The sequence below is a fragment of the Belonocnema kinseyi genome, chromosome 6 (genome assembly GCF_010883055.1).
Source record: "Belonocnema kinseyi isolate 2016_QV_RU_SX_M_011 chromosome 6, B_treatae_v1, whole genome shotgun sequence".
In the NCBI taxonomy this organism is placed as follows: domain Eukaryota; kingdom Metazoa; phylum Arthropoda; class Insecta; order Hymenoptera; family Cynipidae; genus Belonocnema; species Belonocnema kinseyi.
In genome coordinates, this window is record NC_046662.1 from 17,771,252 (window position 1) to 17,788,908 (window position 17,657).

Genomic DNA, 17,657 nt, shown 5'->3' on the forward strand with positions numbered 1-17,657 from the left:
TTGTTCTCAGCCGGGCAGCTGAAATGACGTGTGAGAATGGTACAAGGAAAGCCATTATATTGGCCAATTAGAATTCACACAGTATATCGGGCAGGAGGGGAGAGATTGAATCCCTGCTTTTTGAAAATGACCTGGAGCTTTTATGTATCACAGACTTGGTTGTTCCAGGAGCTTAGCTTCGAAATTCCAGGATACTTTACTTATAGAACGGATAGAGGGGGTGGACGTGTAGGTGGTGGAGCCATTATACCCACCAAGAATGAGTTCTCAATAGACAGGATGGATTTGGAAGGCCTTTAATCTGAAACCATTGACGTGGCGGGTATCGCTATATCTTCATCCTTAGAAAAAATCACAGTTTCGGTGGTTTATGTCCCTCCGGACTCTCAGGTGCCCTATGATACTTGGCTTACCCTGATCTCGAAAATCGGCGAGCATGGAAAATCATATTGTGTGGGGATTTCAATGCCCACTCTCTAACTGTGCTCCACTCTAACAATCTTGACCTGGTTTCCTGTGAGTCGGGCTTAGCCCCGATATCTTCGTGCAGGACAGGGTATCATACTTGTCCGATCATGTCACGGTCTTTTGCAGATTTGATGTAACTTCTGTCATTGCGAAATCTGCCACGAGTCGATTTAATTTCCAGTCCCTGGTCAGGTCGCTCTTTAACAGGCAGATGGATGAGATCGTCCCAGCCCGGTCGGAGGCTCTGCTTGGAGACGAAAATCCGAGGTTGATCTATAAAAGATTGATCACTCTGATCTTTGACGCCTTAGAAGCCAATGTTGCTTTTCGGGCCTCTTCTAAGGCGATCGATAAGAGGAGGCAGCCACTACGGTGGAATAAGGATTGCGATTTAGCACAGGATAGAAGAAGTGCTGCACGGAAGAGATTCTTGGTTAACCAGACATGGGAGCTGAAGGCAGAGTACAGGGTTGTTGATAGGAAGTTCAAACAATTCCTTCGAGATGTGAAATATCAGGCCTTTAGGACATTTTGTGAATCTATGTACCCAGCCTCCGGTCTAAGAAAAATTTGTAGAGCAGTTAAGGCTCTCGCTCTATGTCTCGTAATGCCAACCTTATAACAGACGCGGACTCTGCTGTAATCAGGGAGATTCGGGAGAAATTGGTGCGCACGGATATCCCCCCGATAGGGGTGGAGCCAGTCCGAACCGTTGATGAGTCCGACTGTATGTACATGGAATTCTCTTGGGAAGAATTCTCTGCAGCGCTCCCAGCATGTAAGGTGAAGTCGGCTCCAGGCATGGATGGAATAACCTATGAGATACTGAGAGGACTTTCTGAGGGAGTTGAGCGCTTCTTGTTGGATCTTTTTAATGCCATCTCCAGGACGTCTTCATTCCCTGATAAGTCGCGGGATACCTTGGCCAATTTCACTCCGAAAGCAGGGGGCGGGGCTTCCGTCCGATGTCCCTGACATCCACATTTTGTAAACTTTTCGAACGGCTGCTGTAGAAGAGACTAGAATATCTGGCGGAGCATAATAACTGGCTGCCGGAGTTCTAGCACGAATTTAGAAGGGAGAGTTCATCGATGTACTGGGTGCGGTCGGTAGCGGCAGATGTTATGCTAGGGTTTGGTCGGAGGACGGGAACCCTTGCCCTTGCCTTGGATATTAAAGGCGCGTTTAACTCCGTGCTTCCGGGGGGTCTTGATTGATGGCCTGAGGGAGCTTAAATTCCTGCGAGGATCATCATCATTGTTTCATTTCTGATCAACAGGAGGATATTGCATTTTGCATTGGATAATTGTGAGCCCAGAACATGTGGTGTGGTTGTTCCCGAGGGAAGTGCTCTCCCCGCTTCTCTTTGGGCTGTCAATCAGTTGGAATGATAATCCCCTGGTCGGTAAGTTGTCTTTGTTGGTGGAATCGGCTAAAAGCAAGAGATGTAGGGTTCACGGGGGGGGGGGGGATTAATTGAAGCATACAGCTCAATAACTGGGTTTACTTCCGCTTTGGGTGCTTGGCAAAAACCCTCATATTTTGGTGAGGAGTGGGAGGATCTGTCGGCGGCTATTGAGGTGGACCTTGAGACCGATTCCGGAATTTGCGATTGAAGAAATTCGCATCCCCAACAACAAGCGAACTAAACGGCATATTCTATTCCCTTAAGCACGTTATGGAGAGGGAGCGACGGGATGCCGCTTTTTTCTTCGACTCTCGTTCTGCTCTCATCAATATAAGGGACATACTTTTTAATCATGCGGGGCATCCACTTGCACAGCGTATAGGAGATCGGATATCAGTGGCTGTATGTTCAGGTGTCAATGTCAGTCTTGTATGGGTTCCGGTACACGTGGGTATTTTGGGGAACGAAGGGGCTGATGAGATTGCTAAGTCGGCCTCTAGACTTTCAATTGTTGTTCAGAGAGGAATTCCGATGGTCGATCTTCGTCTAGTCTGTCAACTCGACTTCTGGGACTGGTCCTTGCTGTGCTGGCCCTTTGGGGGGACGAGGGTCTCTAGAGCGGACTACGTTTTGCATGTAAACATCAAGACTCCTAGGCCGTTGTTCCAGGGTTGTGGTTTTCCGAGGAGGCATATTAATTTGATCACGAGGTCACGCTCCGCGCACATATGCCCATGGCAGTATTTTCCGCGGATGGGGTGGAGCCTACCGGTGGGCTGCGAGTGTGGCGCCGAGGTCAGAAGCTCAGCACACCTCCTCCATCGGTGCCCGCGGCTGGCGAGGGACAGGGCTACATCTTACCGTTATGTTAGGCGGAGTTTTCCGGGTTTGGTGTCCGAGGAACAACTTAAGATTAACGAAATCATATGCAGTCTAACTGCGGAATCTGTGACCGAGCTGGCGCGTTTCTTTAGGGGGTGTTCTAATCTAATAATATGAGTATTTAAGTGGCGCTTTGGCCATGAGCTGGGTCCCATGTGGGGGTCCCCCTTCCTTCCTTATCCCACTCAAGTTTGGAGCGAGCAGGGACGTCTACAGCGGAAGGCCACAGTCTGGCTCTGTGTGTCGTGGACATTCTATGATTAAGGTTACTGAAGCTAGATCGATTAACTCCATTGGGATATTTCATTATTTATTGGATACATGGCTTATTGAATTTAAGAGGCCAAAAGCAAAGAAGAAAAAGACTTTTAGAAGATAAGGAAGACACACGAAATCTTCCTTCTCCACTTACCACTACATTCTCACGGAAACAGATAGGTCGTAGACGCGGCTCACGAGCGGGGTATAGATGAGACGCGTAGATGGAATGGTGAGTGGTGCACTGAACATTTTTTGGGTGCGCTGGTCGCCCACGCGGTAGAGCTGGAACATCAAATGCGTCGCAAGCTGCTCGCCTGCAACTTGGTACACATCCTCTCTCATATTGGGCACGCTGTGTTCCCATATTGGAACAGCTGTAGTCCCAACAATTAGTACAGTAACGCAGTCATACAGTTATAGTTTATACTCTTGGGGCAATTTATTCTCTTTTGTGGGGCTCCTGCGTTCCCAATACACGGGAAAGAATCTGCTCGCACGTTTGGCACTATAGCTTACTTAAATGAGGTCTGGCCGCTGCACCAACCGTCATGATGGCGCTGCGTTGCCACTAAGAAGACAGCTTCTTGCCCAAATTTTTTTCAGTGTGGGAGGTGTTTCACGAAATCTCGGGCTCTTGGGCGAAAGTCTGATTTTGATTTTTTTAGAGTAAGCCTCCCTTCTTCGGTGCACGCCACATATATTTAAAAACTATAAAATTTCTTAGAAAAATATTTTATCTTCTTTTATAGATGTAAAATTACATTTTTCATATTCTCCCTAATCGTGAAAAAATTACCCTATGTGCCCTTTTTTTAATCTATTTTGCGATGTGGTCGCTAAAATAGTAAAAACAATAAATCACGTCACTGAATTCCTGCATTCAAAATTTTTTCACTTAGAATTGCAAGCTTTAAAAATCAAACGATTGCAGTTTTATGAAATGATTCATTTATTCCATGTAAAAGTTGTACATCAGAGTCTTATAATATTCTTCCGTTTCTTAGCATTTAACATCGCATTAACTCAGTTTCACTAAAAGGTTGCGTTCTTTACCTATTCACTACAAAATTCATCTGCAAAAACTTAATTTTTATTCTTTAAAACAGCTTTATATTTTGTGAAATATGGCTGACTAAAATTATTAACCAAAACATGAATAAAATACTATTTTGATAATAATATAACACCAATACCATTTTCATAAATTTAAAAGATATAACGTTAACGTTGCTTTACGTGAAAACATTTAAGCTTTGCAAAAGAATTTTTTACATTTTGAATTCGAAAGCACTCGAATACGATTTAAAAAAATGCACAACCTCGAAATTTGAAACCATTTCAAAGTTTGAGGCGATTTTTCATTTTTTTCAAGATTAAAACCAAATAAATATACTTGAAAACTAAGTTGTTAATATCAAGAACTCAAAAATAATTACAGTCGTACAATAAGTAAATTAAATTTTAATTCCTGTAGGCCAAAAATTTCAGGAAAGTTTCTTAATCTTAAAAATGATAAAATTCCACAAACAAAAAAAAATATATTTAATACTTATATCAACAACATACCTTACGCGTATAAATACTTGTATAAAAAATTTTTTTGGAATGCTAACTTGGTAGTTTTCGAGTGTTTAGTAGCTTGAAGTTTTATATAGACGATAGAAATTTCTCTTGGAAAGTTGAGGTAATCGTGTGTTCTGTGTATATAAAGATTATAAGTAATTGGGCATAAATGTTTTAAAAGTCTCTTCCAAAAATCGAAATAAAAAGACGGGCAACACACGATTAAAATAAAGAGAATCTAAAGACAGTCTTAAAATATTTACAAAAGTAATGTAGAATAAATTAATAAGGTAGACAAAAAATTTCTTGGACTTTCAATCAAATTGACTGTTTCAGGCCTCGAACTCATTTCAGAGATAAAAAATAGTGTCAATAGATGGTACCTTCTTAAACGTAAAAAACAAATCCCTGAAAAATCCAGGTTTTTCCCAGGTTTCTCAAGTATGTTATAAATACTGCTTTTTTCATTTTCTAGAAATTTAATTAATTAAACTTATAAAGCTTTGGTAAATTATATTACAACATATTCTTTGATATATTATAACCAAGGATTAATTAAATAAACAAATAATACTCAAAACATAATTAATCATTTCTTGATTTTGTATCTAAAGTCTGAAAATTTGAATAATAATTCAAACAAATGTTTACCTTCTTATACTTAAAATTCAGTGCATATTTATGTCAAATTAATGTAGGCAGTATATAAAACAGTTGAATTTTCAATTTGAAAAATCAATTTTTAACCAACTTAGCTGAATTTTAAACTAAAAAAGACTAGTGTTCATCGAAAAATAATTTTCAACCAACCTGATAAGTGCTGAACTAAGATGATGAATCTTCAACTAGAATAGTTGAATTTTCAACCGAAAAGATGAATATTCAACCAAGAAGATTAATTTCTACAAAAAAAATAACCAATTTTCAACAAAATAAAGCATGAATTTTTACAGAAAAAGATCAATTTTCAACCAAAAATGGAAATTTTTAATTCAAATTATAAATCTTTAACTGGAACAGTTATCAACTAAAAAAGCCCAATTGTCAACAAAGAAATGAATAGTTAAATTTTCATTTTAAAAAAATAACGCTCAAGCAAAGAGATAAATTTTTAACTAGTAGTTACATTTTCAGTTTTAAAAAATAAACATTTTTGAACAAAAAGATACATTTTCAACCTAATGATTAACTTTCATCAGGAATAATTTAATTTTAAAACAAAAGAATTCACTTTCAACTTAAATGCCGAATCTTAAACTGGAATAATTACATTTTTAACCAAAAAGGTGAAACTTTAAATGCTATTCTTTGGTTTATAAATTTTCAAAACTGCTATTTATATATCGCAGTTTTTCTCAATTTTCAACTTAAATTTAATCTGAATTAATAGAACCTAATAAGAAAATCTAATTATTTATTAGTTGAAAATGTACTCTTTTTTGATGAAAAGACTACTATGCAATTTTTTATTAAAAATTTATCTTTTTCGTTACAAATTTTATTATTTGGTTCAAAATTAAATTATTTTATTAAAAATTCAACAATTTTTTTTTTATTTAAAAATCCAAATTTTTTTTAATTCTCCTTTTTGGTCTGAAAATTAATGTTTTTCTGTGAACATTTCAACTTTCTTGGTTAGAAATACCTCTTACTGGTTATGAGTTTAAAATTTGAAAAATTTTTTGTTAAATTTGATTGAAAATTTATATATTTTGTTGAGAATTCATCTCCTTTTTGATAAAAAAAACCAACATTTTTCTGGTTAAAAATGCATCATTTAGGCTGAAAATTAATCTGTTTGAATTGAAAATTCAATCATTCGGTTCACAATTGGTAATTTTTTGGTAAACTCAACTGGTTTTTATTTTTAATTAATATCTTTTTTTTAGTTTCAACTGTTGCATTTTTCGTTGCAAATTTAACTATTTGTTGAGAGTTGAAGTACTTTCTGGAAAGTTCAACTTTTTGGTCGAAAATTCTTAATTTTAGTGAAAAATTCCTTGCTTTTTTTGTTAAAAATTCATTTTTTTTAACCGAAAATGTGTTGATACTTTATTGGAAATACCACTGATTGGTTAAAAATGAACTTTTTTGTTAAAAATTCATATTCTCGGGTTGAAAATTCAACTGTTTATATAAAATTTGTTTTTTTTTTTTGCTTGAAAGTTCAACCATTTTTTACAGCATTAAACTATTTTTGTTTTTTGACTAAAACAGAAAACAGTGTCTTTAGCGTAATTTTTTCGAAATGGTAAAAAAATAGTGTAATCGCTCATAAAACGTGTAAAATAGTGTCAATTGTGTTGCAAGTCCGAGGCTTGTTGTTTTTTTAGTCTGAAAATTATTGCAAAATTTAAAAAAGATTGCATTTTTAAAAACATTATAAAGCCCATTTCTTATACGATAGAGATTCTTGCAATTTGTAGTTTCACAGGTAAAAATACTGCTGAATTTCACATTTATTGAATTTCAGGTAGTCTAAATATAGAATATAATAAATATCTCATTCTTATTTGGGTATTTCTCCATATAAAGGTCACTTTTGCTCCTCGCGTTTATCTTTCTGAATATTTATTAAATTGTTTTAAAATTTGTTAAATTTCTTCTTATTGATAACATAGACCAAAAGCATCAGTTTAAAAAAACGAATAGTTTTAAGCTCAAAATATAATAATACTTTTGCAAAAAAAATGGTTCCTATCAAAAGTGACCTTAATATAGAGAATAGTGTAGACCGAAAAAACTCAAATTGATTAGATTCATTTTTAAAAGTACTGAAAATTTTTTTAATGACATCACGAATAAATTTGAAAAAAATTCATAGAATGTCTCACCATTGGGCAAGTCGATTGAGAATTTTTCAATTTTTAATTACAAATTTTTTTTTTAATTAGACGAAAAATGCCATTTTGTTAATTTGTCGGTAAAGTTGGCACAAACACATGTTTTTTTATGCTCTTTTCAATAAAATAAGAAATTATATATTTTTAAGTTTGAAACAAATTTTTTTCCCTATTTTTACAGATCCTGAAACATGTGCCATTTTTACAGAACATTTCTAAAAATCCGGATCCGAAAAAAATAGAAAAAAATGTTATCAATTTCTTTTCAGTAAAGTTTATGCAATTGAATAAACTTAGACGAAAAAATGTGGGAGCAACATTTTTTCATTAAAATGTAATATTTATTTCAAAAAATAAAGAAAAATGATTTTTTTTTAGTGATCCTGAATCAATCTATTTTAGATTATTGCATTTTCCAAACAAGAAAGGAAAAAAGTGTAAGGCGTGTATAAAATTTATATTATTTAATGGTTTTTTTAATAAACTAAGAAAAAAAACATATTTTTAAGTTCTAAACAAATTTTTTTTCTATTTTTTTACGGATCCTGAAACATGAGCTATTTTTTACGAAAAATCTGTGAAAATCGGTATCCGTAAAAATAGAATAAATTTTGTTTTTAATTTGTTTAGCTGAAGTTTATAAAAGTGAATAATTTTAAATAGAAAAAAGCAAACGACCATTTTTCCTCGAAATATCATATTTTAAAAGATGGAAATTATATGCACTTTTGTTAATTTGTGCCTAAAAACGAAAAAAAATATGTTTTCCGAAATTTAAAAAAAAATCAAAATTTGTAAATTTTTTTTTTTCAAATTATAAAAAAAATTGTTCAATAATTTTATTTTGTTAATTTCTACGTGAAGTTGGCGCAAACAAATTCTTTTTATGCTCTTTTTATTAAAATAAGAAATTATATATTTTTATGTTTGAAACAAATCTTTTTTCCTATTTTTACGGATCCTGAAACATGTGCCATCTTTACAGAAAATTTGTGAAAATCCGGATCCGTGAAAAATAGAAAAAACATGTTATCAATTTCTTTTTAGTAAAGTTCATAGGATTTAATAACCTCAATGAAAAAATTAAGAGCAACATTTTTTCATTAAAATGTAACATTTATTTTAAAAATGAAGAAAAATGCATTTTTTTGGGTGATTCTGAACGAACCTATTTTAGATTATTGGATTTTCCAAACAAGAGAAGAAAAAATGACAAATGAATTGTAATACAGGTATGCAATTTCTATTATTTAATGTTTTTTTTAATAAACTAAAAAAAACACATATTGTTAAGTTCCAAACAAATTTTTTTTCTATTTTTTAACGGATCCTGAAACATGTCCTATTTTTTACCAAAAATCTGTAAAAATCGGTATCCGTAAAAATAGAATACATTTTTTTTTTTAATTTGTTCGGCTAAAGTTTATGAAAGTGAATAACCTTAAATAGAAAAAAGAAAACGACCATTTTTCCTCGAAATATAATATTTTAAAAAATGGCAAAATATGCACTTTTGTTCATTTTTACCCAAAGTTGAAAAAAAATGTTTCTCAAGATTTTTTTTTTAAATAAAATTTTAATTTGTAAAATTTTATTTTGTTTTTCATATTTAAAAAAAAATTGTTTAATAATTAAAGCCTCTAAATATTTGTTATGCTTGTTTAATAAACCAAAGAAACACGTACATATTTTGAAGTTCCAAATAATCTTTTTTTTTATTTTTTCACGGATATTGTGTAAAAATGGCTCATGTTTGAAGATTCGTAAAAAATTGGATTTGAAATTTAAAAATATGTAGAAGTTTTCTTCGTTTATTGAAAAATAGTATTTTAAAAACATTTATTTGCAACTTTAGGTATAAATTAACAAAATTGAATTTTGCAAAATATTATACTTTGACCAAAATTTTTTTCTTTTTTTATAACTAAATAATTAAAAATTTGAAAGTTTTTATCGACATGTCTAATAGTGTGCAATTTTAGAAGATTGTGTCAAAAAATTTGTTCGCAATGTCGCAAAGAAATTTTTTAGTGCTATTACCAATAAATCTAATAATTTTTTTGTCCCACTCTATCAGAGAATCACTCATATACAGTGTGATTTTCCAGCCATGAGCACTTCAATGGTTACAGAAAACAATCTGTATTTAAAGATTTATTACGTCTTTTTGGTATATATCAACGATACTAACACCTAACAATCAGGAAATGTATCAATATAACATATTTCAATATACATTTACCAGAAAGACATTAAACACACATACAAGAAGGACTTTAACTCATAAACGAGTATTGAGCCACGCGAAAGGGAAAAATCGATATGCGTTTCGATATTTGAAAAACAAGAAATCTGTATTATCATCAGAGAATAACAGAAATTCTCAACGTCTTTTCAGACTAGATAAGCTATGAATTAAACATTTTCTTAAATTAAATGTTTTTGGAAAAAAGATTTTCTCTTTCGCTCTGCTGATAATCAAATCACAGAACATCTGTTTGCGAAAAAAAAAAATTGATGGTAACTTAAAAAAAATTAATTCACCGCTTCATCTAGTCTGAAAAGACTTTAAGAATTTTCATTATTTTCTGTTGATCAAAAAAAGTTATGTGGCTCGATTCCTTGTGGAGCGAAGAAGATCTTTTTTTAATTAAACAAATTTTTTTTTTAACTTTTCGGCTGTTTGAATTTATTGGGTATAAAATTTAATTCAGTGCTTTTACTTTGATGTCTTGTAATTCTCGGTCAAACCTAAATATTTTGCCGTCCTCAGATAGTTTTAAAGGGCAAAGCTTAAACTTCAAAACACAATATAATAGGTAGCGGCCCTACGGACTTAAGCTCAAAAATCATTAGTGAATAGAGGTAGCGTTATGAAGATTCACTTCTTTGATTGAAAATTTAACCAATTTGAGAAAAAAATAGTTTTTTTTGTGTTCAAAATTTATTAAATGAAAAATTAATAATTCCATTTTTTATTTAAAATTTATGTTTTTTGTTGTCAAATGAACTATTTGGTTGATAAATTGTATATTTCAGTGTCTCTTTGTGTTCAAAAATAATCGACTTGTTTAAAAATTAATAAATTTGTTAAAAAATTGATCTTAAAAGTTGAAAAATGATTTCTTTAATTAAAAATTTAACTATTTTATTTTTATTTTTTTTTTCTTTTGCTTGAAAATTTATCCTTTTCATCTGAAAATTCATCTTTTTGTGGTAGAAAATTCTTCTTGTTTGAAAATTAATGTATTTTGATTAAAAATTCCTTTCTATACTTGGAAATTTAACTATTGTGTTGAAAATTTGTTTTTATTTTTTGTTTAAAACTTAAATTTTCAAACTGGAAGCTTGGATATATGCTAATGTTTTTAGTTAAAAATTCATATTTTTGGTAGCAAATTATTTTTCTTGTTTAAAAATAAATGTTGTTTTTGGTGATAATTCAGCTATTTTGGTGAACATTAGATATTTTTTGTTGAAAATTAATTAAATAAAAATTCAAATATTCGATTTTTTGTTCAAAATTATTTAAAAATGGTTAAAAACTATTTGAGATGACAAATAAACATTTTCGTTCAAAATTTATATATTTTATTGAAAATTCGTCTTTTTTTCTTGAAAATCAATCTTTTTTGTTAAAAATTCGCCTCTGTTTTGAAAAATAATTTCTTTGACTGAAAATTCATCTTTTTCAGTTGAAAATTTATCAGTTTGTGTTAAATAATCATTTCTTCCATTAAAATACATCTATTGTTACTAAACTTGTTAAAAATTATACTATTTTGATAAAAATTGGCGTTTTTTTATTAAATATTAATTTTTTTATCTAAAAATTGAAGTATATCTGCCAAAATTTTAAGTTAAAAAATTTTTTAGTTGAAAATTCTTATTTTTGGTAGAAAATTAGTCTTGTTTGAAAATTTATCTTTTCATTTGAAAATTAACTTTTGTTTTTGTAAAAATTCAACTATTTTGCTGAAATTTCTTTTATTTTATTCAAAAGGTTTTAACTTTGTTGAAAATCCATATTTACTGAAAATTCGTCTATTTTCCTTGAAAATTAATCTTTTTGGTAGAAAATTCGCTTTTTTGTGGAAAAATAATTTTTTTTGCTGACAATTTAAATACTTTTTTCTTTTGTTTAAAAATTGATCTTTTTCCGTTAAAAATTTACCTATTTTTGTTAAAAATTTATCTCTTTGGTTGAAAGTTTAACTATTTTGATACAAATTTGTGTTTTTTTATAAAATATTTAATTTTTTTATCTGAAAATTGAAGTATATCTGCTGAAATGTTCAGTGAAAAAATTTTTTAAGGGCATGTGACACAGCGAAATACCTATATTACCGACCTCATGTAATCCGGTCAATGGATATTTTTTTTTAATCTAAGAACTTTTTTTGTATATAAAATATTAGACTAAAACTTTGGAAAAAGTATCAGAAGAACATAAAGTACGTTTATGTACTTGATTTAGGTAGGAATTTCACTAAAAATTTTTTTCAAAGACAGGAAAACTGAGAATATTTTTTGGCAGATTTTCTTTCTACTTTGAAATTTTTCGAATCTAAGAACTTTTTGTAGAATGAAAATCTTGGCCTCAAACTTCGGAAAAGACAATAGCCGGCAGTAAGTTACGTTTATGTACTCCAATTAGCCAACAATATGAAAAAAAAAATAATAAATTTCCACTAAGTAAGAGCCTGCACTACAGGGATCAGCGGCCGATTTTATCGAGAGCAGTCGATAAAATTCAACTATTTTGCAGCAATTTTTGTTGTTTTGTTCAAAAGGTTTAAAATGATTTTTTAAATTTGAAAACCATTTGTTTCACTGCATAATATTTAATTTTAATTTTTTTTAAAGTTCTTCTTTTTAAGTTTAAAATTAATTTTTTTTTAGTTGAACCATTTTATTAAAACTCCTTTGTTTGGTTGCAAAATTTCTGTTTCCTGATAATTAAACAATTCCATTATTTGTTGAAAATGCCTATTTTTAAGTAGAAAATTGAATTATAGGGTTAAAAATAGATGCATATTGTTGGAAAATCGTTTTTTTTTTTGTAGAAAATTATTCCCCTGGATTGAAAATTTACCGATTTTGTTGAAAAAAATTTTGTTGAAAAAATTGTTGTTGAAAAGCTATTTCTATAATTATAACATTTTTTATAGAAATTTAAATATTTTTTATACATTCTTCTTTTTTTTGCAAGGAAATTTAAAAAGAATGTAAATTCGTCTTTTTGGTACAAAACTTCTATTTTTGTTTGAAAATGCTTCTTTTTTTTTGTTGAAAATTATTTTTGGTTTTTCTTGAATATTGATTAAACGAAAATTTAAATATTCGACTTTGGGTTACAAATTTATGTTTTAGTTCATAAATAAATAGTTTGGTTGCAAAATTATGTATTTTACTAAAAATTCGTCTATTTTCCTTAAAAATTAATCTTTTTCATTAAAAATTCGCCTTTTTGTTAAAAAATCATTTTTTTCACTGAAAATTTAAATCTTTTTTCTATTTTCATATAAAAATTTATCTTTTCATTTCAAAATTAATTTTCTTTTTGTTAAAAAATCCACTATTTTGCAATTGAAAATCATTTCTTTCACTGAATAATATTTAACTTTCATTTTTTTCAATAATTCGTCTTTTTAATTTTTAAATTAATTTATTTTTGTTTATTTGAACAATTTTATTAAAACTCTTTTTTCGGTTGCAAAATTTTTGTTTCCTGATAATTAAACAATTCAATTTTTTGTAGAAAATTAATAGTTTTAAGTTGAATATTGAACTATATGGTTAAAGATAGATGTATTTTATTGGAAATCATTCTCCTGGATTAAAAATAGTTGAAAATTTACCGATTTTGTTGAAAAAATTTTGTTGAAAAGGTATTTCTTTAATCATAACATTTTTAGTTAGAAATTTAAACATTTTTTTAAATATTCTTCTTTTTTTATGCAAGGAGATTAGACAAATTTTAATTCGTCTATTTGTTAGAAAATTATTCTTCTTGTTTGTTGAATATTAATTAAATGAACATTTAAATATTCGAATTTTAGTGAAAAATGTATATTTCAGTTCACAAATAAATATTTGGGTTGAAAATGTATGTATTTTACTGAAAATTGGTCTCTGTTCCTTGAAAATTAATCTTTTTCGTTAAAAAATCGCCTTTTTGTTGAAAAATCATTTTTTTCGCTGAAAGTTTAATTATTTATTTTCTTTTGTTTGAAAAATCATCTTTTTCAGTCAAAAAATTACCTATTTTTGTTAAAAATTAATCTCTTTGGTTGAAAGTTGAACTTTTTTTATACAGATTGTTATTTTTTTAAATTAAAATTTAAGTATATATATTGAAGTTTTTAGTTAAAAATTTTTTAAGTCGAAAATTCGCCTTTTCGGTATAAAACTGTTTAATTAAAGAATCATCTTTTGGATTAAGAATCCATTGGTTTGGCTGAAAATTAAAAAATATTTTGTTGGAACTTCTTTTTTTTTTGTTGAGAATTATTTACGTATAGTAACAATTTTACTTTTCTATTTTTTTTTAAATTCAATTATGTGGTAGAATATTCATATATTTTATTACAAATTCGTCTTTTTTGGTGGAATATTTTTTCTTTTGTTTCTAAATCCATTTATTTGATTGAAAAATGAAATATTTTGTTGAAAATTCAATTTTTTTTATCGAAAATTAATTTATTTTGTTGTCACTTGAAAATTTTCCTTTTTAGTTGAAAATTGAAGCATGAAATTAATATTATTAATGTTACAAAATATCAGAGTGAAGACACCGAGTTATGTTGTAGACCTGATAGAATTATTATTTATAAACTTCGTTTTTCGAAGCCTCGATTTTCAAACACCAAAAACGCGCTCCAATTTCGAAAAAATACTTTAAAGCTAAAAATTAAAATATTTGTTAAAGTCCACATTTGCTGGAAACTTTATTAATCAAAGATCGAAACGCAAGAAAAGTGAACAATTATTGCAGAGTTGAGAAACATGTAATCTTACACTTCAAATTAGTTTTACGATCAAATATGGATTATTCGGGAGAAAATAAAGGACATTGAGAACAAAAATTTTGAAATTTTCGCGACTACTTAAAAAGTCTTTCGGTCTGATTTATAATCGCTGAAAAAATATTGGACTAAGCAAAGTTTGTGATAATTTAAATTACAAATAAAAAATATATATTCCGTTAGAGCCTTCTGAAATATAAAAATGCAATTGATAAGGCAGTGCACGAAAAACAGTTGTTCATCTGCAAAATTTATCTGCAAGATTAAAAATGATTTAAACTTTAGAATAATAGTTATTGCGATCGCTGTTCAGCAGTCTTATTCTTTCGGAGAAAATATCTTATAAATTTCAGTTCCTTTCTCCTTTTATAGTAAGTGTAGCATCAAAAATAATATCGAGAAGTTGAGTAAAAAGAATTTTTTTCTCTGAGATTCTTTACAAAATGGTCACAGAACTCTCAGGAATAAATATGATATATTAAAAATCTTTTCTCGATTTTCTAAAAAAAAAATTCCTCTTAGCGTGAACATTTTTAGGCTGGATAACTTTATTGTTCATTGATCGGGACTCTGCTATCTTGAAGATAACTTCCCATTCGCTTTAAAAATTAACGGAAAAAAGCGAATTTCATTTATCAAAATGATCTTATCTTCTGATAAATTTAAAATTTTTAAATAATAAATAGGTCGAGTTGATATATTCCTCCACAGGGTGGCCGCAAAGTTTAATTTGAAAAATTCCCTGCTTTTCCCTGACTAATTTTTCATTTACCATGACCATTAGTATTTAAATACCGAAATCCTAATCTTGTAACATTTTTAGTACACAACCTTTTATAGATGGAATAAAAAAATTTTCAATTTAAATTTATAAATTTTTATTAATAATTCTCAGAACTGCCAAAGTCTTATTTATTTGAAAGTTTTCCTATTTTTTTATAGCGAAAAATAAAAAAAAAATTAATTAAAAAACGATCTGTTTTGGCAATTAAAAATATTTTTTGGTTGAAATATAAACCATTATATTTTAAGTTGTTTGATGAAGATTCATCTTTTTTGTTTAAAATAAACTAATTTAATACAGAGCATTTTTTTCTTTCAAAATTGACAAATTGAAGATTTAACTTGTCCGTTTTTGGTTAAAAATTCGCCTCTTTTAGATTAAAAATGAAACTTTTGTATGCAAATTCATGTATTTCATTGAAAATTCGTCTCTTTTGGTTTAAAATTAATCATGATGCTTGAAAAATAATCTGTTTGGTTGAAAAAATCATTATTCGGTTGAAAATTGAATTAATTTTGTTATTCGTTTTTCTCTTCTCGAAAATTTGTTTTCTTTAGTTGAAAATTCAACTATGTATAAAAATTAACTTTAATCAGAAAATTCTTCTTCTAGTTTTCAAATTCATTCATTTCGGTAAAAAAAAAGTAATTTGGTTAAAAATGTAACTACTTTGTGAAAAATACTTTTTTTTAGATAAAAATTATTATTTCAGTAAAAAATTCATGTTTTTTGTTGAAAATTTGTTAGTTTTTGTTAAAAATTTAAGTATTTTGTTCAAAACTCCTGTTTTTGGTTCAAAATTATTTTTTAACTGAAAACTAATTTATTTAATTTTTTCTTGCAAATTTATTTTCCAGATGCAAATCGATTTCTTGCGATAAAAAATGAACTATTTTATTAAAAATTTGTCTTTTTTGTTTAAATTCTACTGTTTTTTATTTATAACATTTTTTTAAATATAAACTATTTAATTTTTTGTTGAGAATTTATCTTTTTTGGTACAAAGTTATACTACTTTGTTGAGAAGTAATTTTTTTGAATGAAGATTGATTACTTCAGTTGAAAATCCATTTTTAAGACTGAAAATTGGAGTATTTTATTTAAAAAATTGCTTTTTGTTGATAAAAATTAATTTTTTCAAGTTAAAATTGAACTATTCCATTTTGGACTGAGAGTCTTTTATTTTTTAGTTCAAATTTTTTTTGTTGCAAATTGAACTGTATTGTTTGAAATTCCATTTTTTATCAGAAAATATCAATATTCCATTGTGGTTAAAAATTTTCTTTTTAGTTGAAAATCTAACAATTTTCTCTCAAATTATTTTTCTCTTATTAGAAATTTTTCCTTTCTACGAGAAATTTAATCTTCTTGTTTGAAAACTCATCTTTTTAGATTAAAACTGAACTATTTCATTTTTGTTTCAAATTTATCATTAGTTGAAAATTCTACTATTTCTTATTAAAAATAGCGAATATTATCAAAACACGTACTTTGAATTTTTCAGTAGAACATAATATTAATGAATTGCACGAAACATTTAAAAATCTCTTTAAATTTGTAATCGATTTAAATAAATTAAGGAATTAAAGGAATTTTATTAAATTTGTATGCACCTACGAAATTAAAAAAAATCAAAATATTTCCTGAAAGCCTGAAAAATGTATTAAGAGACCTTGAGAACTTTCAAAATTCTTTTAAAATCATTCAAAACCTTGGACAAATTTAAACTTGATCAAATCCCTTAAAATCTTTAAAAATCCGTTGAATTTTACTTAATCTACTTGAAAGGCCTTGCAATTTTTTTAAGTTCCTTAAACTATTTCAAATTCTTTGAAATCCCTTCAAATTATTTAAATCATTTAAAAAATTTGGAATCCTGTGAAATTTCCTAAAATACCTTCAATGCTTAAAAAAACTTGAAATCCTTTGAAAGTTTTTAAAGCTCTTGAAAATTTTTTTTAAAATAGCGTAAAATCGTTTGAAATACCTTCAAATTAATCAAATCTAAAGACAATTTATTTGAATCCTTTAAAACACCCTAAAATTTTTTTAATCTTTTGAAATCTCTCGAAACTTTTTAATGCTTTTGAAAATTCCTGACATTTTTTTAAATACCCTAAAGTTTTTAAAATTCTTATAAATAAATTGAAAATTCCTTAATATCTTTTTAAATATCCTAAAGTAAAAATGTAAAGAAAAAATTGTAATAAAAAATTAAATAATAAATAAATAATAATAAAATACATTTTTTTAATCTTTGGTAACATTCTGAGCATTTAACCTCCCGAAAATGCCCCGGAATTTTTAAAGAACTTTAAAATATTCCAAGTCCTGTGAAATATTTCGAAATTCTTGGAATCTCTTATTAGAAATTCCTTCAAATTATTATATAAATTCTTCGGAAACTTTTAAAATATCTT

The 17,657-nt window shown here is 28.4% G+C and overlaps 1 protein-coding gene across 1 annotated transcript in view; it reads left to right on the forward strand.

Annotated features, from left to right (window-relative positions):
- Window positions 1-11,151: 11,151 nt before the first annotated feature.
- LOC117175164 (tyrosine-protein kinase transmembrane receptor Ror2-like) overlaps window positions 11,152-17,657 on the forward strand; it is a gene marked incomplete at its 5' end in the record, with an annotated part of 8,523 nt that continues 2,017 nt past the window's right edge. Inside the window, 3 exons of the mRNA XM_033364763.1 lie at window positions 11,152-11,206; window positions 12,146-12,167; window positions 14,639-14,672. Of these exons, the coding sequence (XP_033220654.1) occupies window positions 11,152-11,206; window positions 12,146-12,167; window positions 14,639-14,672 (111 nt within the window). The remainder of the gene's footprint in view (window positions 11,207-12,145; window positions 12,168-14,638; window positions 14,673-17,657) is intronic.